The sequence below is a fragment of the Chelonia mydas genome, chromosome 3 (assembly GCF_015237465.2).
Source record: "Chelonia mydas isolate rCheMyd1 chromosome 3, rCheMyd1.pri.v2, whole genome shotgun sequence".
Taxonomy (NCBI): Eukaryota; Metazoa; Chordata; order Testudines; family Cheloniidae; genus Chelonia; species Chelonia mydas.
In genome coordinates this window covers 92,027,363-92,051,291 of record NC_057851.1, presented here as the reverse complement: position 1 = coordinate 92,051,291, position 23,929 = coordinate 92,027,363, and the positions used below count along the sequence as shown (strand labels likewise).

The window sequence follows — 23,929 nt, the reverse complement described above, 5'->3', positions numbered from 1 at the left end:
AAGCTAGTTACAAATAAAACAATCCTTAATTAATACAAAAGGGTCCGAATTATAGCTCTCTTCTCCAAATCCCTGGCCAGGGGTCTGATACAGAGATCACTACAAAAGGACCCAATTGCATCCTTTCCAATTATGTATACACACATCCAACTGGTATTTGTCAGTGGCCATGGTGAATGGATGAAAAGAGACATATATAATCTTCTAGTAAATTACACATACACAGTGATAGGAAATGAAATCTGCCCCATCCTACAATATTATGAAATCGCTGATCGAAAAATTAAGCTGTTTCAGGCAAGTCCTAATTCAAGCGACACAAAGAGAAAGATTAAAATCAAATGTCCTTATTTTGTCATCCTGGCTCCTTCTAACGCCTCAAACTGTTCCCACGATCTCCCTGAAAGAACCAAATGCCTATTCCTTTGGTCACCTCTCCCTTTTATTGCAGTTACACTCACCCAGAATGGAAAAAATACCATGGGATACTAACGTGACCAACATTCACACAGTGTACGGAAATAAAGAACTTCAGATGAAAACTATTTGTGAGCAACCCATCAGCTATAATTTGTCCTTATGAAACAGAAATAATTTTGAATATCCAATTATGATCACCACAGTCAGTTTATAAACAATTTATGGCAAGAAAAAATAAATAAAAGGTTTAATTTACTGAACACATTTCTTGCTACAAAAAGATTCTGTAAGCTCTTTTTGTTCTGTGTTTGTACAGCACCTCACACAATGAGATCCTGATCCGTGACTGGAGCTCCTAGGCGTAACTGTAATACAAACAGTAACAACAGAGTCATTCTAGGTGAACTCTCTGATTAAAGTCCTTATTTCATATTAGTTGAGCACTTTGCAAATATAAATGGATACAGCCTTAACATCCTTCTGATGCAGGGAACCAGTCGTCCTCATTTTGCAGAAATGGAAACACAGAGATTAAGTGACTTGCCCCAGGACACACAGAAAATCTGTGACTGAACTGGAAACTGAACCAAGATCTCCTGAGTTCTAGTCCAGTGACATGATCATCTCTCTTTTCTGCAGATAAATAAATGGCTAATTCTCTGTGAGGCCTGTTTTTAAAGTGTTAAAAAAGTCTCAGTGAGGAATTTGGCCCACTAAACATTGACACACCTGTTATATGCAAAGCCTGCTATATTATGAAGGCCAGAAATAAGCAATTTATCAAACCCTGAATTCATTCTATACTATCACTCATATGTTTATCCATGCCTTGCAGTGATAAACACCAAGTAGGCATTTTTCTAAATCTAGTTTAACAACATTTTGGCAGGAAAGAAAATTAGGTGTGCATGCCTTAGGGGTATGTTTTCACCAGAAAATGCAACAGAACAGTGATAGCTTAAAAGACACAGATCTTGTAGATTGTGCAAATGCAGTGTTCAGTATGAAGAATCTCCAAACCACATTTTCTCGGTTTTGAATGTTTTATGTAGTCGTTTGCATATTTCTCATTATGAGAGCCTTACATAGCGCAAAAAATTTACAGTCACAGTATTCAACACTTTGTTTCCAAGCGTGCACTTATTTTATGCAGCTTTTTAAAATCTTCATACTTGAAATTCAATCACTCCATGATCAGAAAAGTGAAAATATTGGTGCTTGCTATTCCTTTGCATTTTAGCATGACTTTCTGTATAAAGTTTTTCAAACCTGGGCCCTGTTTTTTCATGGCTATACTCGGAAGATTTCAGGGTATTTGATGTTCAGCACCACTGAACTACTCTGAAATAAAAGCCTATAAATAATAAAGGAGGGGAGGTAGTATCTTACATACGATTACAACCTGTGATTGAAAACACGTAGCATTTTTTCTGCAACTTTATAAAATGCTATCACTGCCACATTTTCTTTACTCCACAGTTGAATCTATGATAAATGAAGACCTCCCTTTTCCACAATTGAAACACATTAGTTCAAGGGCCACTTCTCATCATATGTGGGCTGCAAATACATTTTTCCAGAAATTATATGAAATTATGCCACCTGTGTTTGCAACAGTTTGCATTATGCCCTCTGCCTGTATGCAGTGAAAGAACCTAAAAATCAGTATTTGATATTTACAAGCATAAAAAATGTCGCTTTACACAATGTCAGTGGACAAAAGAGAATTGTCATCTTATACAGCACACAATGATGTCTATGTTAAAATACCAATGCACTGGAAAAAAACAGTCAGTAGTAAGGCTTTTTATAAATTCTTTTTACTGGAAGAATTTTAGTGCTTGTAAAAAGGACCGACAGCACTGACTAAACCAGGGGTGCAGGAAATAGAGCAAATTCCCCACATAAATTCTGCCAGTGAACTTCAGCCCTGAGTGACTATTTCAATAAGGAGATAATCTCTGCTCAGCAGAGTCACGATGTCTCCTATAGGTAAGTTGGAGACCACCACATTCATTCCCACTTTGAGACCTAAATTGGGATATGAACTGCAGTCTCTTGAAGGTGCCTTGCAGAAGTGTAATATTACAATTATATTTCAATAACCTGTTATGAGTGCCTGGTTCCACTCTATGGAAAGGAAATGTTTCTTTAACAAGTCCCAGTTACTTCAGTTTCATCCTTTACACTGTCTCTATGTGTGAAAACCCAAGGGTCATGCAATTCTCATTACGTTCTCATTCCTATAGCAGGTTATGTGTGCTAATGAACAAAAATTGTATAGTATCATATAGTCAGTTAGTGAGCACTCTCCTGACCTTTGTTGTAAACAGCTGTCTGATTATATCAAATCTCATAAAAATTTCCTTGATTAAAAATTAAAAATCAAGAAGGCAGACAGCATAACTAAAAATGTAATTTTATATACGAGCTAATGCTTTGATTCCCCTTTACCACCTTAGCCATAAAAATGTACAGTATCACCCTCTGCCCCCAAAAAGCTGCTAATGTCATATGAATAGATATACATCGTATGTTCTTGCTTTGGATTGAAATCACTGATGTGACACTAACATTTTCTAGCATCACACTCCACAGAAATAAAGGGACTGATTCAGCTTTTGGCTAATAAAAAATACCAGTGAGCATAATAGGGACTGTTTAAGTTTAGAGATAACAGAAATGAGGAGGGACATGATATAGATGCACAGAATAATAAATTATAGCATAAGGACAGTAATGTACAATACAATAACAAGGGCATACCTAATAAAATTGAAGGACAACAAATGTATAATTGATAAAAATATTTTTTTTTATTCTTACAATATTTTTATTATGTGGACTTCATAGCTACACGATGATGGAAAGGCTAAAAATTTAATGTTAAAGAAAAAAGATTAGCCATGAAGTTATATTAGTTCAAATGAAAAATGCTGAGAGGATATAAACTCTCATACAAGACATAACGCAACTACCAAAGGAATTTAAGCACCTATTGCCACTTTGGGTACCTAAATCCAAAATTTATATCTTGGAAACACCTGCTTAGCTGCCACCTAATACTGTAGGTGGCAAAGTTTCCTCTAATGACGTCCACTAGATGCCTAAAAATCCACCAGTGGGCAGCACTGCCCTTATACTCTATAGCCCAGTGTTCAAAACCCCACTCAGCCTGAAAGGGGCAGGAACTGGAACCTGGTTCTTCCATGTCCACAAGCATGCCCACTACTGGGCTGTTGAGATATTCTCACTCTCTCCCTCTGGCCCAATGAATGGCTGGGAATCCCAAATTGTGATAGAAACCTCCCTCTGACCTGGAATTAGGCCCCCTAAACCCCGGCACATGTGGCTACAATGGATAATGGCATTTAAGAGATACAACATGAAAAAAAAAACATGTACATTGTTATGTTTTCTAATACAACAAATGTAAAATATATTTGTCAATTTAAACTATTTATTTCAAAGTGAGGAAAACAGAGAAACTACAAATTTAAAGTTCCCTTGACAGAAAGAACTGAACTGACACACAAAATGGCATCCCTTGAATGAGGCAGGCAGATGCCTCTACATTTAATGATGCAGTACACTGAGAACAAATGGAACACCTTCTAGCTACAGACACCACAGCAAACGTTAAAGTATGGAGGTATGTGAAAAAGAGGGCACTCCTTCAGAAATGTTGGATTGGCTGAACATCTAACAACCCTCTCATATATAAATAGGTGTTTTTCTGTTCTTTTCTTTAAAACAGCCTCATTGGTCGTTTGAAAATATCCGTGAGACTGTCAGACACAGCAGGTTACGTTTTTGCTTAATTAGCCAACTATTCTGGAATAAAAGAAAAAGAGCCTGAGAGTTATGCTATTGCCTGCTGAAGACCAGGCTTTTAGAATGAAACCCACAATAAACCTCACTTTTGTTCAATTCATAAGGTTACTTAATCAAGCTGGTCCAACCCTTCAAATACAGAAGCCAATTTCTTTCCAAATAAGTGTTTGTGGTAGTCTGATTAAGTGGGATATAATGTCATAGTACTGCAGTCTACTCTGGAATAGATAGGATGCCCCTTAAAATTAAGGTAATTGAAATAGCAGCAGTAGGTTTTGAAGCATTAGCACTAGGCTCAGCCTGGACCGAGGAAATAAATTCACAAAGGTAATTGTGGGGTTTAGTGGATTTTTAGAAAAAGAGTTCACATATATTCCCTTCAACAGTCTTTCATCATATGTATGTGGGAACACCGGCACAACACACCGAGTGCAACAAATTCAGCTTGGCATAATATTGAAGTCGATGGAGATAGATTAGGGATGAAATTTGCCTCGTTTATCAGGAACACTTAATAAAAATGCATCACCAAGTTTCTCAGGAATCCTAGACGCTGAAGTGAATTAATTCACATAGGAATATAAGATAGACTGTTGTCTTTTAATAGTAGCATTAGAAACTAATACAGTGCTCTTACTGACAAGCTACAGGAAAAGAACCTATATTAATATTTGTGTTGAATTAAGCAGTCTAGTAGTAGTAGTTGTTATGGGGTACGGACCTAAAATTCGTATGCCATGCAGCTGCTTTGCATCACACTGCCAGTGTAATTTGGCCTTACTTCCAGTATAACTGGTCCCAAGGAGGTTCATCCCAGTGTAAAGCATTGCAATACTCTTGTGGTGTGGAGCAGACATAGGAACTCTTACACTACAATCCCTCTCTACTGCCACTGTGTAGCAGGAGAGAAAAGCATGGCCAGGATGAGGCTGTATTGATCCTTCACTGCATTTTTGGCCCCTCAAGCTGCTTGAACTATTCTGAGGGACTGACTTGCACTGGGCAACACCAAGGTAAGAGCAGTGACAAAGTAAGCTTGAATACTCTCTTCATCTCCTCCCAGGAGAATCCCAGTGCTAAGTAGAGTGTTCTCTTTTAAAACTGAAATGGTGTTTCTGGCAAAATACTCCACAGAATAGGTGTAATTTTGATCTCATACCAGCTTCATGCTGGTGTAAACACTGGAGTAACTCCTTGATTATATAGTATAAGTGAGCTCAGAATCTGTTTCCTTCAGGAAATCCTCTCAGTATCATCCTTCTAAGAATGTATATTGGCTTGATGTCATTTAAAAGTCTCGCCCCATCCTCAACTCCACGTGGATTATAAAGTGATCTCTTTGGTATGTTGTAATTGGAAGCATAAATCTTCGTTTACATTCAAAGAAAAGGGAAATGTGAAAAAAGTAAATTACTGTAATTTCATCTATAGCTAGAAAGAACAGTAAATCACTAAGGCCAATATGAAAGCATCTTAAATGTAAGCAAAAAGACTAATTAATCAAACAAGAAGATGCCATCATGACAGGCTGATGACTTGAGTCTGAGACAAGAGAAATACAACTTATTTGAATTTGAAAGCAGTGGAAAAGTGGAAATGTATTTTCATCATTGTTGTGAGGTAACAAAAAGTTCTTTAAAATATATCTATATATATCTATATATATCTATATATAAAATCAATAATAGAACTTTTCCTATCGAAACTTTGAACTGCATTTTCTGTCTTATCAGGTTGGATTTCCTGCTGGAAAGCATGGGGGTAAATGGCAGTTCATTAAAAGACATCATAGCTTAGAAGATGTTTTCAGTGTCATCTTCCTGCCCCGCCCCACTTCCTCTCCTGCATTTCCCGTTTGTTTGTTTCCTCCTCCTGTCCTGTCTCATCATATGCTAAGATTGTGAACTGTTCGGGGCAAGGAGTATTTTTGTTATTATATGTTCATAGAGCACCTAGTCCAGGGGAGCCCCAATACCTGATTGGAACCTTTATGTGGTACTGCAATATAATAAATAAATAATAATGTAAGGTCTAAAAACTGCTCTTTTGCTGCAGTGTCTAGAGTGGAGCGTTTGAAAAAACCTGCAGAAATCTCCATTACGATGCATTGCTTGTATATACATGTTATCATATGTACATGCATACATATTATACAGTTGGCTGCTGTGAGGTATAGCTTGAATACGTAGTAACTGTTCACAGCATACATACAGCGGAGTAGGGAAAAGACATGACATACTCTTGCCAGAAGGTTGCAACGTAATACTACTTTATTTCTTAGAATCCAGAACCCTAACACATAAGAATCTAAAAAGAGAGATGTAGTAGGCTGCTCCCTGTGGCAGAGGAGCACAACTCAACCCATCTTGCTCCACTTTGTGGAGACTCCACAGAGGACCCAGCTCACACGCCTTCCCTCAGAACTTCCTAGTCTGCAAGCAGGAACAGGAAATCCCTTACAATTACAAGCTATTGCTCTAAATTGTAACAGTTTCCAATACACCACAAACTGGATCATCTTTAAACATGACCCTAGATTAATATACATATGAGATGGTAATTACCACTTTATCACAACAATTAATCACTGCATTTTTCCCTTAAGATGCTATTTACGTATTTTCTTGCACTTAGAACCATAATTATTATAGTAAAGGGATTAAGGGGCAGAGTGTACACACACACACACACACGTGTTTACATTAAATCTTAGTATAAAATATAAGCTATGATTACAATAATGTGGCCACATTCTATGCCGGTCAGAGTTTGTACAATCATATTTTGTATTTTTTGCACCTTTGAATCACTTTCAATTGCCATGTGCATTACTAGTCCTACGAAGAAGAAAAATGCAACTTTTTATATATGCTTTCAACCATATGCTGAATCTACAGAAAAACAGTTTTATTTTGTAATCAGTTGCATTCTCACTGGTTGAGATCTTGAGGTTAAAAAATTGCTGCAAACTAATTTAACTGGAACCCTAAGCATGCTTAATAGTATCTACCCATGAAACTACCCTCAAAATAACCTAACACTGCTGGTTGCCAGCATATTTTCAATTTTCATCTGTTAGATATATGATCAAGCATGTCAAATCTGCTCTAAGTAATAGAAGTGAAAAAGTAAAGTCATTTACTTAAAACATTCCGATAGCTATTTATTCAAAAACCCTGGTCAGATTTAGTGCTCAAAGGCATTTACCTACAAAGTTAACCAGATGCTTTAAATGGAAAACTAATTTAATTTCTCTGTTATCGTAACGGGACATCTGTTAAAACAACATCCAAGGAAGGTAATACGTTCAAAATTAAACATCCTGCAGCTTGTCTCATTAGAGTATGTGCTGCAGTGACATTCAACTGATAACCACCACTCCCTTATGAAAATGATTAGTAAATGTGAAACTAAAACAATATAATTATTACTGTCACAGACAGGAAATATAGGGTCAGTTTGTGCCTGGTGCAAATGCAGCCCTCATGCCAAATTCATTCTTTTGCTACTACAGAATTACACTAGCGATTAATTTAAACTCTTGGTTTTTATGTCTTTTTCTTCTCCTCTTCCCTCCTCCACATCTTTTTTCGGTGTTTTCAATTGAATTAAGTTTATTTTATTTTAAGGGTCATTGAATTCCAGCATATTAACTGCTTAAGATTTAGGAACACATTTTGAAAAGTGCTCAGCTGCCGAGTTTTGTTGAGCTCCATGTCTTCCAGTCTATATAAATTATATATTGAGCTAACTGGCATACTTGCCAATAATTTGCATATGCCCATAAACTTCAGCTAGTGGCTTGACACACCCTGTCCCCCAGCAGGTTCAAGGGCAGGATATGGAGTTGCAGAAGTTTGGCAGCTTCAGGTGGAAAAGGTGGAAGGCTGTTATGTTACACAAGTGGGTGAGGACCAGGGGGTGTCTGAGCTGTGCAGACGAGTGGGTGATGGACAGTCTTAGGGTGTTTGGGAGGTAGGTAGGTTGGCAAATGCTGGAAGGTATCTGGGGCACTGGCTAGATGTGAGGATTATGGAGGGAGTCTGGAATTTCTGACAGGTGTCAAGGGGATTCTGGCTTAGGTGGGTGCTGAGTGGGAAGCAGGGGCCTGGATGGGGAAGTAGGAGGAAAATTGGGCATGTGTAGCTGCAGGGCTGCTGGGGGTGAAAGGTGAGGGCTGGTATTTGGGGTGTAAACTGGGGACAGAAGGGCTTTTGGGGGAAACTAGAGGAATAAAACTACAGGGCTGGAGAGAGCTGGTAGGAAAAATCTCATGTTGGGGAGGGGTGGGTGGCCAAAGGGATGCAAAGTGAGTGGGCACCAGTACTGGACCCCTTGTCTCTTTCCCCTTTGGCTGCTGCTGCCTACACCGCCTCTTTACTGATCCTTCCACAGGGATCCAGTAGGAGGAGCAACAAGAAGAAATTAGACGCTACTGCACTCCAGTAGCCAGAAGCTGCAATTCATGTAGCCCAGCTGAAGAGAGACATTTCAACCTGGCAGAGAGTATGTGAGTGCCACAGTAGATGCATGACACATGGCAGGTCTGCATGCCCACAGTTGTGGCTGGATTTCCAACGAGCTCAGTTCCTATTTAGGAATATAAATGAAGTAGTTTGATTTTCAAAACGGCTCAGCACACAGCAGCTCTCACTGCTCTCAACTAATGCATGTTTATTCTAAACATGGGGGATAACTCAGTGGTTTGAGCATCGGCCTGCTAAATCCAGGGTTGTGAGTTCAATCCTTGAGGGGGCCATTTAGGGATCTGGGGCAGAAATTGGGGCTTGGTCCTGCTTTGAGCAGGGGGTTGGACTAGATGACCTCCTGAGGTCCCTTCGAACCCTGATATTCTATGATTCTAAATTCAGAATGATATCAATACATGTGGTTTAAAGGTTTCCACTTTAGAGATTGAATATCTATGTTTCTTTTCCATTCAACATTGATGCCGATTGCATCTGCCATTGTATTCCTTGACCAAAAAGGATGTGCAGCAGCCATAGAAGCTAAAGAATTAAACAGTATAAGCTTATTTTCTCAAAACCACAGAACACAAAATAATGCAAGTTGTTGACAAAATTTTACCCTCTCCGGCCATCTTTTAGATTGATTGATAAACAAAAATGACAAAATGACTTGATCCAGGGTGCAAGAAAGGCAGAAAGAAAGAAACCCTTCAATTCTACTGGCCTTGAAACTTTCGGTGCTATCATCATTTACAGTCCCGGGGCATTTAATACCTCACAACCTGTATGTCCCTTGTGACTTGCTAAAGCAAACAGGGTTTGATTTTCTTTAACACACTGCTTACTTTTCCACACTTTGTTGGCAGCTAGTTAAATAGCTATCTATTCTACCACAAATGGTAGGCAACACAGGCAGAACCACATGTAGTAAAGTTGCCCAACACTCTTCATTATAAGACCCTGCTTTTGGTTGCTTATTCTTTTGCCAAAATAAAGTATTTGTTGTGAAATTTTACATACTGCATCTCTATCTCAGGCTGACTTTTTTTGGATACATTATAAAAAATTCAGCCATTTCCAAGAATGAGACCAAGAGAGGGCGGGGGAAACGTTGTTTCCCCATGTTAAAAAGTTCTTACAACCATTGAGTTGATAAGCTGTAGCGCCCTCCTGCTTTGAAGCAGGAACTTGAAATCTGGCAGGAAGTCACGCTGGTAGCTGGGATGTCCCATTAAAAGATACCAAAATTGGGTGAATTTGAAAAAAAAATCAGTTTACACATGCTCAGTAGAGACTTGTTAGAGTTTGGTAAGTGCATTTTCTGAAGATCTGATCTGAACTGGACATGTTTCTTTGCTCCTCACTGCTATTGCACTGGGCAGCAGAACACACACACACACACTCCTCCTACACACAGATATTTTCTCTCCTTTTCTCTCATGCTCCCCTGAATGCACCCAGCCCACAAGGAGGAGGAAGCACTCTGACCTGAATGTAGAGGGACAAGAAACTGATGTGGGAAGAGGACAGAAAGAAGAGGCAGTAGGCTGGAATGAGGAGCCCAGGGGGAGGGAAGAGTCAGAGCTTGGATGGGGTGGAGAAAGACTGGGAATGGTACGGAGAGCTCCAAGGCAAAGACTGGAACTGAGCTCCAAGGCAAAGACTGGGCAAGGAGATTGGGACAGGGATGAAGAGCCAGGATGGTATGTGGGGTGGGAGGGGGGAAGATTAGACCAGCAACAGCCTAGAGGGGACAGGGACAAAGGGTTTATGCCATCTACAGAACAATCCCATCCAGGATGTGAAATACAATCTCATGGTTATGGTTATGGCAGTTGAATGCTGACCCTGGAGAACCCAATTCTATCCTTGCCTCTGCTCACAGTGCTTTGAACGTATAAAGTGCTATACAGTGCTAAGTACTCTGAATATCTGCCCCTGGGCTTCTCAAATTGCAAATCCAAAGTTAGCAGACACTTTTGATCACTTCAGTTCCCCATCTGTACAAGGGGATTTGTAATACCACCTCATCTCTCAGAGGTGTTTTCAAAATAAATTCATTAAAGTTTGTGAATCACTCAGCTATTATAGGGAAGAGCACCATAGCCATGAGTAGAGCTCCTAGCTGCTAGGGTAACAATAATCATCTTTCAGTATTCTGAGCAGAGTGCAAATAGTGTGAAGTAAATATGGCTTGGGACCACACAGTGAACAATTAGAAGAAAATAAGTTACTGACTAGCACCATCTATTCATTTCATGCTTCATTCATTACACACCTTTCAAATTCTACAACAAATGAGGCAGGAGTCTTACAGACAATAGGCTGTTTTACTATATATATATCTCTCCGATTCATCCACAGAGCAGATCCATCCTGTGCACTGAATGTGGTAAGGGTCGTCTGGAAAGGATATGTAACTAAAGACCATATCATAATTCATATGCACAAGGGGGCTGAATTCAGTTTCCACAGGCAACCTAAATTCTGGCATTTCCTAAACTTTTTAGGGCTTGGCTTTGCAAATATAACATTCTTTTAAAGTATTTTTGTGTGTAATGTTAGAAAGAGAGAGAGAGAGAGAGAGAGAGAGAAAGCAAACCTACAGTTCATTGATCTGATATTACAGTTGCTAACTTAAAAAAAGGAAGATGTCAGGAAATGCACCATAAATGCAAATACATTAACCTACACAGTTAACAACCAACAAAGATCAAAAAGTAGAATATCAGCAGAACTCAGCCAGGTTCATACAATTCTGGAGAACACCACTGAAGTCAGTGCAGTCATATTCCAGAATTACACTGATGTGACTAAATAGAATTTTTTGTGCAACATGTCTAAATTAATGGTGCTGTTGTGATTTTAATTGTACAAGTTAAATAGCACATCAACACTTTTTTTTTCCAGTCAATATCTTACCATTTTTAAATTAAAAAAAAACATTTGGATGCCTTTGGCTTGTAAACTTCTTATTCCTCAGCTATCCAGCTTGTGGAATTTACAGCATCTGGAGATGTCTCTAGTGGGAGCTTTCATGTTCCTGGAACCAAGTATGTTATATAAGCATTTGCAGCACTTCTTTACTGAGGGGTTTTATTTAGCAGACATTGTTCAGGCAAAACTCCCATAGAAATCTCCGGGAGTTTTGCCTGAACGACGAATAAGCAGTACTGAATACAGCCCTACATTTAATTGCTCTTGTGCTCCATTACAAAGTTGCAGAACCACCTCACTGAAATGACATCTGGAAATATTTCTTGACCTTTTAAAAGTGGTAAATGCAAAATTAAAATTTAATGGAAACTCATCCTACTTTTGTCTTGTAAAGGATAAATACATTTTCTTTGATTTTTGACAGTATGCTCATTAAAAGGGCACAACATATTCATATATTAACCCAAGGGAGTTTATACCTTCTGTATGCTGTGCGTTGTCTCCACCCTTGGGACAAAAATGGATACATTTTAAGTAGTAATCTTGTCTGTTTCTCTTAAAGATGCCTACAAACTCCCACTTATATTGGCTATGGTGCCTTACTAAGAGGATCTCCATATGGCCAAGGAGAAAACATGAAGACCAGTGAAATATTACTTAAAAGGGTTACTGTGTAACAGAATGTACTGTGAAGTGGGCATTCCAGATGGCAATCCATAAACCCATACAACAACCAAGTAGCTTTAAAAAACATCCCCCCCACCACCAAACTTGCTTCTTTTTGGAAATGAACAAATAAATCATAATTATTCTGGACAGTTATGGAAGCTAGGTTGTCAGCAAAGGCATTTACAAAAAAAGCACAAGGATAGAAAATAGTCAAAGTGCAATACCACTCTCCACTGTATGGACATACATTCCCCATATTGGCATAGAATGTGAACAGCTCCACATGGCTGTTCACTGGTAATCCTTTAGGCTCCTTCACTCTTGTAAGCAGGGGATAATCTCATAGTTCTAAAAATAGTGTCTTTACAGGGCCCTTTTACTATAATAAGGCACAGTTATAAAAATGCCATGACCTCTGCCCTTGAAAACTAATTTAGAAAGAAAGAAACTAGTAAACCATTGGTATGATATATTAACAGATTGAAATAGGTTGTCTCCTTTAAATTACTAGGTGATAACAACATGGATGCCCAAAGAGCAGAAGCAAGTTTCAAAACTTTCAAAAAAAACCTTTGATTTTATTTGGTAGAAAGCTATATATCATACATATAAAATAAACTATCCCCAGATGGACTATTATTAAGCTGTCATTTTAACTTAGCAATTCCTAAAACCATGCTGTGCAAGTTCCTCTCATTGTTTACGACCTCAGCAGAGTCCCTAGTGGAAGATATACGCTAATACTGTGCTCCCCTAAAGGTTACTTTTTATACTCTGCTTAGAGTCAGTTCAGTGCTTTATCTTTTTAAGATTCCACATGCCTTTCCTAACAGGAGACAATACTCCCAAGTATCATTAAAGCTTCGATGTCGTATTTATTCTCAGTTAAAAAATACACGTAACAAAGAGAATTCAATGCAAGACTTACAAGGATAGCTAGATGTATGAGGCACAGTGCTAGCCGTGATCCACTGTTTAACCCCTCTGCTGGCCTGAAGACACACACAATGTGTTACAACAAGGATAAGTTTGCCTTAGCATGTCCTAGACTGTTTTTCTACAGATGTGGCAAAGCATATGCTTAGTTTTTGTAAATGTGGTTTTTTAGGTACCACATTTAATTTAGGGTAAAATAGACCCATCCTCTCCAAAGCTGTACAACATTCCATCATGGGCCAGATCCGTGAGCGTTTCTTTGCTTCCCCTTTCCACTAAAACCATTCCGTGTGAAGGAATTTCTGAATGCTTAGGAATTTCTGAATGCCTAGATGTGAGGTAATGCCCCTATGCCCTGACCCAGGAGATGAAATTAATAGCTTGAAACCTAATTTAGGTGATGGGAATACATTGGGTTTTTCCCCATTCTAAGTATAGAGCATATCACTGGAACCAAAATGAACTTTTCAGATGCATCTGCTGTATAGGCCTGAACAAGGCACCCAGTTCTGGAAAAAAAATAAAAAAACAACCGAGAGGTGAACACCCCCAAACTTTTGAAAAAAATCTCAGCTCTAGCCCATATCTACTCAGAACATCACTTTCATGTTCTTAAATGATTTTTAGCCATTAAAATGCAATGATAAAACAGATCAATTCCTTCTCAAATCAGCCTACAAGCACCCCACATTTTCATTCACACCCAGAGACTAGCCAATGTATGCAGCAGGCTACAAAAAACAGGTCTAAGGGGCATGAGTTTAAAACAAATAAAATGGTAGTTTGTATAGGATGCCACAAGCATAACTTGCCTGTTATAACATCTGTAATAGTTTACTTCACAATATACAAAGCATTTGTAATGTAACAAAAAATATTGTCCAGAAGGTCATTGTATTTATTACATCGTTGCCCAGCTCCTTAATGGAGTGGGCCTATCTACAGTTACAAAGGCAGAAAGCAAGACATATCTTAAAAATAAATTAAGCACCTCAGAGAATGAACTTTGGCACTATTAAAGTCAAAGTGAATTTTACCCTTGAGGTCAACAGGATGAGGGGCTGGTTTAAACCGAAAACTTACAACACTGAAGCGAGACAATGGTGCACGGTTGCAGTGCTCCAGTTGTGCTGCTGCAGCATCTTACGAGTCGACATAGCCTAGGGTTTCATCCAGGCTTTTGCAGGAGCAGCACACATGGGAATACAAGATACTGTCGAACAGTGCACTGAACTTATATTCTGAAGAGTGCTTTGAGAGGCAGCACTTACACAGTGAAATAAGAGCGAAAACTGCCTTCTTTTCTGTGAAATTTTTCTTGGCTCATCTAGGATTCTAAGTAACAAACTGAAGTCGACTCCACAATCCAGTCTATCCTGGCATCTCAGTTTACATTTTAATTTACCAGTGACACCTTGTTTTACCGTTATTACATTGCAGTATAGGCCCCTGGAAAGAATTCAGCAAAGCAATAACCAAGTTAAATGATACAAAAACAGCATGTTTACCCTTGAGATAGCAATCTCCCTTTGTATTTATAAAATCTGATTAGTATCTCTCCCAAAGATACTAAGGTGGCACTTGGACTGAATAACTACCAGAAGAAAGTGAGCTTTCCTTTAAAAGTATAATTGATATCAAAAACACAAATACCTCAGCTGTCTGGGATGTGGAATGTCAAGATATACGGCATATGTGAAATTTCCATCATGCAAACCTCATTTAAATGATGCCAAGAGGATAAGTAGCAGAAGTCTTAGCCTCTGAATGGGGGCATGTTAATAATGTACAGATGGCTTAGACATATCTGATGGTAAATTACCTTTGAAAGATCCCCAGCCTCCAAGTAGAAGCAGATAACAAACACATTCCATGTGACCCAGAAGACTAGCCAGACAGCATACTGCAGGAGAAGGAGAGAAATAATACATTATTAATTCTGCAATCAGATGAGTTAAACTTAAATAAAGCTTAAACTGTTTGTCCAAGTCTCAGACAGACACAAAAGAGAGAGACTGTAAATACAGTGGAGCTGGGTGAAAACATTTTGCAAATAAAAGCAAGAAGAAATGTCTCCTTTTCCCTAGCCACAAACTGGTGAGAGCTGATTTGGTGCTTATTCACATTAGAAATTCTGCATCTCAGGGGAGGTGATGGTCCTGAAATTTAATGTTCAAATTCATTTTGATTTTGTTGTATTCCTAGTTATGGGAGAATCTTAGTATCAAAGCAATGAGACACATTTTGGCATTACCTAAGTGTGTTTTAGTGCTTGCATCTGCACTATATGCTTATTCAAATGGGACTCTCTAAATTCCCAAGTCCTGTCCCAGCATGTACTTGACTCTGTACCACACCTGAGATGGACTATCTGGAAGATGTTTCTTCGTTAGTTGTTTTACAATCCAGAGGGAATTCTAGGTGCCTCACTGTACATATAGTTTTTGGCATTTCAAACCATTTGGTTCAAAATGTTCACTTTAATACACCATTGAAAATGTTCATTTTCATCTGAGTTTGAATTATACTGGACAGTGGAGGTAGAAAAGCTTGAGCAAAATCTCTTCAATGGTTTGTGTTATCTATTTTCTAATATGCATATTTTGTGAGAGTAAAGGAGGTACACTTTCTTTCTGCCCTTCTATCCACATTTACATATATGGTGACATTTTTGCATTAATAGAGACATCATACATTCTGGGTTTGGAAATGCTGCTTCCCTACCATACTGAAGATATTCTACGCTAATTTCTGACCTGTTGTCTAGTCATGCCTAGTGTTAGTGCCCCAAAAAATTCCCTTGATAAATTATTCCAATGTCTAATAAACCTTAACATCTGCAAATGCTATTCTAATGACTTATTCCTATTTGCTAGTTACTCCTGATTTAATTCTGTATGTTTGGTAATTTTAATCTATGGGCCCATGATATTGCATATATGAGAGTTGTTTCATAAACCAATATAATATAAACTATTCTCCCCCCCATTTTACTTTAAGGCCATTTCCCCTTGTTATGCCACCAATGTCCTCTGCCTCTCAAGAATTCACAAAATTATCACATTCCCCTTTGTTTTGCTTCCTCTTCCTCAAACATACACATTATATTCCTTTAATCTGACTTTATTTCATATGCTTAATATTGTTATGCTTTTTGTATTTCACTGGATTACATCCAATTCATTATTTTGTTCATGAGAAGTACATCAGTACACTGTACTCTAAGTCTGTCTTCACCTCAGTTGTATGAAAAAAAGAACTACTTCCCTTTCTCATGATACTCAGTTTTTATATGGTCCAATAGAACATTTTCTAATTTTTGACAGCATTCCGCTGTGAAACATTTAGGTTGCTGTGAATTAATGTACCACTCCCAGATCTTTCCCCACTTTACTGCTTTTTAACTTGCATTTTCACCTTTTTGATATTAATTTGCTATAAGTGCATCATCTGTCTTTCATCTAAAGTAAATCTCATTCAGTTAAATTCTGCCTTCTCCTCTAAATTCTCAAGATCCTTTTACAATCTCTCTCTCATTCCTGCTACAATCTGTTTTCCTAATTTGGTATTAGGAATGTATGGTCGTTTATCTATTGTTTACATCCTCCTGTATATAATTTAAATTATTAAATCTAATACTGAGTCCTGTGGTGCTTTGCTTGTACTTCTCAGTGTGATATTTCATTATTTGCATATGGTCTGTCATACCAGTTTTCCACCTGAAGCATAGGCCTCCATAATCTTATTCTAAATTTATTTGAAAATTCTTGCATGTGACCATATCAAGACATTTACATTTAGCTATTAAGTTTTACATTTCAGATTATTAAATCATTGTCAGCCAGCCAGACTACTGGATAGGCAACCTTTGCCTAAAATGATAACAAATAAAGCTTTAGTCTAGCAGACTAAACACATTTTTAGATTATGCTTTATGAGCAAGCTGATTTCTGATTTATAGATAATACAAGTCCATTCTCTAAGGATGGGATTTTCAAAAGCACCTTCATGACTTAGCACAATACCTACTGGAAGTCAATGGGACTAAGTCACATAGGTGTTTTTAAAAAGCCAACCTTAAGCCAATCAGAAGGCACCTGTTCAGTAATGGTATACTGAGCTTTTCAGTCTACTGCAGGCTGCTTCACAATACAGCACTGTTACTATCCAATACCAAAGGTCAGATATGCCAAAGCAAGAAGAAGGCAAAATTACGGCTTCCTGGGTAACCTTAGTTCTGACATTTCCTAATTTCTCAGTGCCTGACTTCACAAACTTAACCTTCTTATTTTATTTTTTATATTATTTGCACTGTGGTGGAGGTAGTATGACTGAGTTGAAGATTCTGAATTCTGTTTCAATGTTGCATTCATGCAGTAGCTGATTTGAAAGATACCTTATAAAGCAAGCACACAGTGATGGATCAGTACAATGCAGTAAGCCACTTTGGATTTGTTTGTGGTAGCAGAGCCTCTTACATTTAAAATAATAGCATAATTTCTTTTTTTAACTGTCTAGTCACAATCATTCAAAATGCCAACATCTGAATTTCAGAATTTTTAAAAACAAACATCTGCTATGTTTTGGACAACCACAATAAAAATCTTTCAAATTATTTGAAAGACCCCCTACTTATGAAAATGTCATGTTAAGTGTTTGCTACCTGAACCTTTGGGGATGAGTATTGAGCACAATTATTTTGAAAAACAAGGATGCTCCCACTCCCCACTGGCAGTTATTTCAGATCTGGCACATCTCTTATCGCTGGATCACATGCAATCATAAATACTGCTTTTTGTCTCATGAGCTTCAGCTAATCATTTTGGAAATTTGACACTGAAGGTCTGCAACAAGGAACAAATCCCTCTGGTGCTGTCTGTTATATACAGCTAATTAAGAAACAGTTTATAAAAAATCTTCAAGGAGCCAGAGTTGTCTGTTTTTTCCCCTTTTGGGGAGTTCTAAGGAGCTGCACTAACTGACAGCGACCACCATAAAGATACAACAGCCAGAAATCAACAAGCCAAGAACCTCAATGAGCAAACCCTTGACTACCACCAGACAGAAGATGTCACCAGGGGGCAATACCTACAACCAGGAGAGAGTTGCCATCTTGGTATTGTGAAAATCTACACCGAAAAGAAATATAGCTGGAAGGCTAAAGTGGAAGATTTAAATGCTAATTACAGTTATTGCTAATCTGTGAGGAACATAGGCACTGATCCATGAAGCCAATCAAAATTCTTTCCTTCAGTGAAAAGAGTTACATAAACAAGGTATAAGCTATAATGGAATTATCAGTATGCCACTCTTCAATGCTCCAGAGAACTTCAGCTTTGAGAAACCTTCATAATGGACAGACTGGAAGCAATATATTTGTAAGATTTCAAATTGCAAAAAAGCTACACAAAGAAACTGGAGATCTACAGGTATCTTTTTTAATTTATGTTATGGGAAAGCAGGCAGAGCATATCTTTAAACCCTTTGACTTTACTGAAGACAATCACAAAGATGACTATGAAAGGGTTCTGGCTAAGTTTAATGCATGCTTTATACGCTAGAGAAATATGGCTTATGAAAGAGCACGCTTTCACTAGAGAATTCAAGAACCAGAGGAAAAATGTTGAATGTTTTATAATGTTTTATACTGTTGAATATTTTATAAGAATGAAAAACATGAAAACATCAGAGATAGGCTGGGTTCACAGAAAAAAAAATGTTTCACAGCAGGTACAACTGAAGTGAGTTTAACCCTAGCCACAGCTAGACAGAAAGCAAACCATTCCAAAACGGTAAGACAGCAAAACCTAGAGCAACTTGATGAACTTGAAAAATCTGAAACTAGCTTTAGGAACTATAAACAGGCACTTGAATATTAAAAGTCATCATCATAAAAAGTTTTGAGTATGTTCTGTCTTTACAATGCCAGAGCAGGCCAGGAACTGAATTTCTTCCACTATGGACGGTGCTTGAAACTCAAATCCCACCCAGTCTAAGAGAAATCCTAGATCTCTCACATATCTTAACCACTTGAGAAAATCTGTGGCTAAGGTGAAGATGAATAAATATCTTCTAAGCAAAGTGGCTGGCACTTCCTGGGGAGCAAATACTCCAGTTCTCTAATCATCTGGTTTAGCCCTCTGTTACTCTGCAGCAGAATACCGGGCTGCAGTCTAGCTCCATTCGTCTTATGTCAAGCTAGGTTGACACACAACTACGTGCATCATAACTGTATGATTTGACCCACATCAGTAACGTGGCTCCTGTGTTAACATCATTCCTCCACACGTCCATTGTGCGGATGTTACAGACAGAAAGGTTGAGATGATCAGGGCATACACAAGCCTATCACTATACATGGACCTCTTTGACTACCCAAAGGTGCACTTATAGGCTCCTCTGCCCTGCCCAGATTTCTCTAAAACGTCAATGTGGCATGAAGAATGGTCTGCAGCTGATGTCAGAAACCAATCTCTTATAATTGACCCAAACATGGGTATACCTGACTTAGATTTCTCATGTGCTCATGGGCCCTTCTGAATTGATTTCAAATGGGCCAGGGTCAATGTGTAGCCAGCTTTCACATCTGGGACCATTGAGAGGATCCCACATTGGCTGTGGCCAAAGACAATGCCTCACATCACTGACAAATGCCCTCTGACCAGATTTGGTCTGTGGGCTCTGCACTTCGCTGATGAGGCTGCGACATATTGGCTTGATGAGCTCTGCATCTGATAAGAAAATTACTTACATTTTACAGACAAGAAGAGTGAAGCATAGAGAGATTAAATGACTTGTTTTAGTTCGAAACTCAGTGGCAAAGTTAACAATAAAAGCCCAGTCTCTGGACTCCCTGGGTCCAATGTCCTTGCCATGTTACCTCCCCATATGGAAAGAAACTCCCATATACCTTTTAAGTGAAAACAACTTTGGAGACTGATCCTTTGAATATCATTTTGAAAATGCTCAGACCAAGAGCATGTGTTCCTCGGAAATTGTTATGATACCTCTATAACTGAAAAAGCAAAATTAAATTCTTATGCTCTGTATGTTCAAAGTATTGGTTTGTTATATTTTTACATTTTTAAAGTTGCAAATTCCTCTCAGTTAGGCTGAAAACATATGCTATAGCAGCTACAATACTGTGCCCCACATCATGGTATTTTCAGTATCACATACACCCAGCAGACAGATGGGGAAGGGGCGATAGATGGTGATACTCTTCCAAGCTCCACCCACAAAATCAGCTTTTAGGTTGTGCAGATGTTTAGAATATTATCATGTATCTTCTCTGGGTTCGACTGGACTCCGAGTTTAGCTCCATTTTGATTGTGAAAGAAAAAAAAAAAGTAATAAAGCTCATCTAAACACCGCCAACTTGTGGCACCAAAATGAGACTTCATAGTAAACTGAGCAAGAGTGTTATCCTCCCTCTCATCTCTTATGAGGAATGAAATAATTTAAATTACATTATTGACATTAATATAATAAAGTGAAATCTGAGTTTGCATCTTATTGAGATGAATGGGGCAGTTCAGACTTCTCAGAACTATTGCCCCAAGTTCTCTGCAGACTCACATGGATATCCCTGCATTGTTTACACTCAGTTCACATTTTTTTAGGTTTTAGTCACAACCATAAAAGACTCTCTGCCCCCCCCCCCCCAAAAAAAATGAAATCTGAGATTCTGGAGTATTAAATCTTCAGAGGAGTGCTAGTACAGCATCTGGGTGCATACCACATGTTTGACCCCTGCATACCTTTTCTAGTCCTCTATCTTTGCTCTCAGCTTACCACTGCAGCTCTGCAAACACTTAGAACTATCACTCAGAAACCTATTTGCCAAACCTACCTATGGTTAGTAGAGCTTCCTTGAAACCTTGAGAGACATTAAACAACACAATTCAGTCTGCCTTCATAGTTAAGAGACAATATTTATGTTCATACATGACTCTCTGGATGGACTAGATGAGCACTATGCAGTGTTGTTATAGCCATGATGGTCCCAGGATATTAGAGAGACAAGGTGGGTGAGGTGATATCTTTTATTGGACCAATGTCTGAGAGTGAGAGAGACAGGATTTCAAGCCTGCACAGAGCTCTTCTTCAGGTCTGGGATACGTACTCAGTGCCACAGCTAAATACAAGGTGGAATAGACTGTTTAGCATAACTGGTTAACACATATTTCAAGGGACCATTCAAGGTGAAGTGGCCTGTCAATACTTCTCCAGTCATAGCTGGGAAAGGAAAGCAGGGAGGCAGCTTTGGGGGGAATGTTGTTAGTGGATTACAGATTGTTGTAATAAATCATAAATCCAGTATCTCTGTTCAGTCCATGATCTTTAGCATCTAGCAATGTTATGAATTTAAGCTCCCAGACTTCTCTTTTGAAGGTGTTCTGCACATTTCCTTTGAGAATGAGGACTGGAGGTCAGATAGAGTAATCATTTTGTGAAAAAAAAAAAATGTTCGCCCACTGCTGATTAGTGATAAAAGACAAAAACACCCTTTCTGTGACAGTTCATTCGAGTGTGTAGTGACTGTCTAGTTTCACCCACGTAGTTGTTATTGGGGCATTTTGTAAACTGGAGGAGGTACACCACATGTTGTGATAGGCATGTGTAGGACCCATGGATCTTGAAAGGTGTGCTGTGGGGAGTGTTGATCATCATAGCAGTGAAGATATATCTGCAGGTTCTGCATATGTGGTTCTGGCAGGGTCTGGTGTGTCCTGATCTGTGGAGAGCTTTCTTCTGATGATGAGCTTGGAGAGTCTGGGGGGGGGGAGGGGATTATTTGAATGCCAGAAGAGCGGGTTCAGGAAAGATTTCTTTCAGGATGTGGTCCCTATCAAGTGTGGGTTGTAGTTGTTTAAGGATACTCCATATAGATTCCAGTGTGGGGTGGTGGGTGTCAAATAGGGGTGTGTGTTCTGAGAGTTTATATGGAAATAAAACCCCCTCCAGCTGCACACCCCTCAGCTAGCATAAGCTAGCATAGTTTTGTTCAAGCCACCACTTGATGATCCGATGCAATGACTCTTAGCTGCAGGAATGCACAAATTTAGCACACAGAATCATAGGGTTAGAAAGGAACACAAATCTAGTCTAACCCCTGTCAAGATGCAGGATTTGTTCTGTCTAAACCATCCAAGACAGATGGCTATCCAGACTCCTTTTGAAAACTTCCACTGAAGAAGCTAGCACAACCTCCCAACAGAGTCTGTTCCACTGTCCTAAAGAAGTTTTTCCTGAGATTTAATCTAAATCTGCTATGCTGTAATTTGAACCCATTGCCTCTTGTCCTGCCCTCTATGGTAAAAGAGAGTAACTTTTCTCCATTTTTTTAATATCAGCCTTTCAATTATCTGAAGACTGCTATCATATCCTCCCTTAATCTCCTCTTTCCAAACTAAACATATCCAGTTCCTTCAGCTTTTGCTCTTAGGGCTGGCATTCCACCCCTTTGATCATCTTTGTTGCTCGCCTCTGGATCCTTCCCAGTTTCTCTACATCCTTTTTATACATTGGTGATCAAAATTGGACACAGTACTCCAGCTGAGGCTGAAACCAGTACCGCTCCACTCAGCGCTATCACTTCCCATGACTTGCATGCTATGCCTCTGTTAATGCAATCTAAAATTGCATTTGCTTTTTTGCAACAGCTTCACATTGGTGACTCAAATTGAGGTTGTGATCCACCACAACTCCCAGATCCTTCTCAGCAGTGCTGTTGCCAAGCCAGGTTTCCCCCATTTTGTATTTGTGCATCTGGTTTTTCTTCCCTAAGTGTAGCACCTTACATTGGTCTTTATGGAATTTCATTTTGTTGCCCTGTTCTCCAATGTATTAAGATCCCACTGAATTTCAGCTCTATCTTCCAATTTGTTGGCACCCTCCCTAGCTTTATGTCATCTGCAAATTTGATCAGTATGCTCTCCATTCCTACATCCAGGTCAGTAATAAAGAAGTTAAACAACACCGGGCCCAGAATAGATTCCTATGAAACCCCATTTGAGACCTCCTTCCAATCCAACATCATTCCATTAATTACTCTTTGTTTGCAGTTGTTTAACCAATTATATACCCACTTAGTGGTAGTTCTGTTGAGCCCACATTTCTCCAGCTTACTTATGCGAATGTCATGTGGGGCTGTGTCAAAAGCCTTGATTAAGTCCAGGTATATTATGTCCACCACACTTCCCCGATCCACCAAATCAACTACTCTGTCAAAGAAGGAAATCAGGCTGGTTTGGAATGATTTGTTCTTGGTAAATCCAAGCTGGCTGCTAGTGATTTATCCCTTCATCCTCCAGGTACTTGCAAATTAAATGTTTTATACATTTCTCTAGTAGCTTTCCAGGTATTGAAGTCACGCTGACTGGACTATAGTTCCTTGGCCCCTTCTCCCCATCCCCCACCATTTTCAAAGATGGGCACTACATTAGCTCTTCTCCAGTCTCCCAGGACCTCTCCTGTCATCCATGAGTTAGTAAATATTATTGACAGTGGCTCTGAGATTTCTTCAGCTAATTCCTTCAGGTGAATAGCATCCGGCCATGCTGATTTGAATTCATTCATTTTAGTCAGAACATCTCTGATGAGTTCTTTACTTATCCCAATCTGTATCCCCTCCCTTTATAGTCTATGGTAACTTGCTAGTC

General features: G+C 38.8%; 1 protein-coding gene across 2 annotated transcripts in view; it reads right to left on the bottom strand.

The window, feature by feature from the left end:
- NKAIN2 (sodium/potassium transporting ATPase interacting 2) overlaps window positions 1-23,929 on the bottom strand; it is a 751,810-nt gene that overhangs the window by 336,910 nt on the left and 390,971 nt on the right. For both annotated transcript variants that reach the window (XM_037894716.2, XM_007056288.3), the window contains exon 3: window positions 15,088-15,168. In XM_037894716.2, the coding sequence (XP_037750644.1) occupies window positions 15,088-15,168 (81 nt within the window). The remainder of the gene's footprint in view (window positions 1-15,087; window positions 15,169-23,929) is intronic.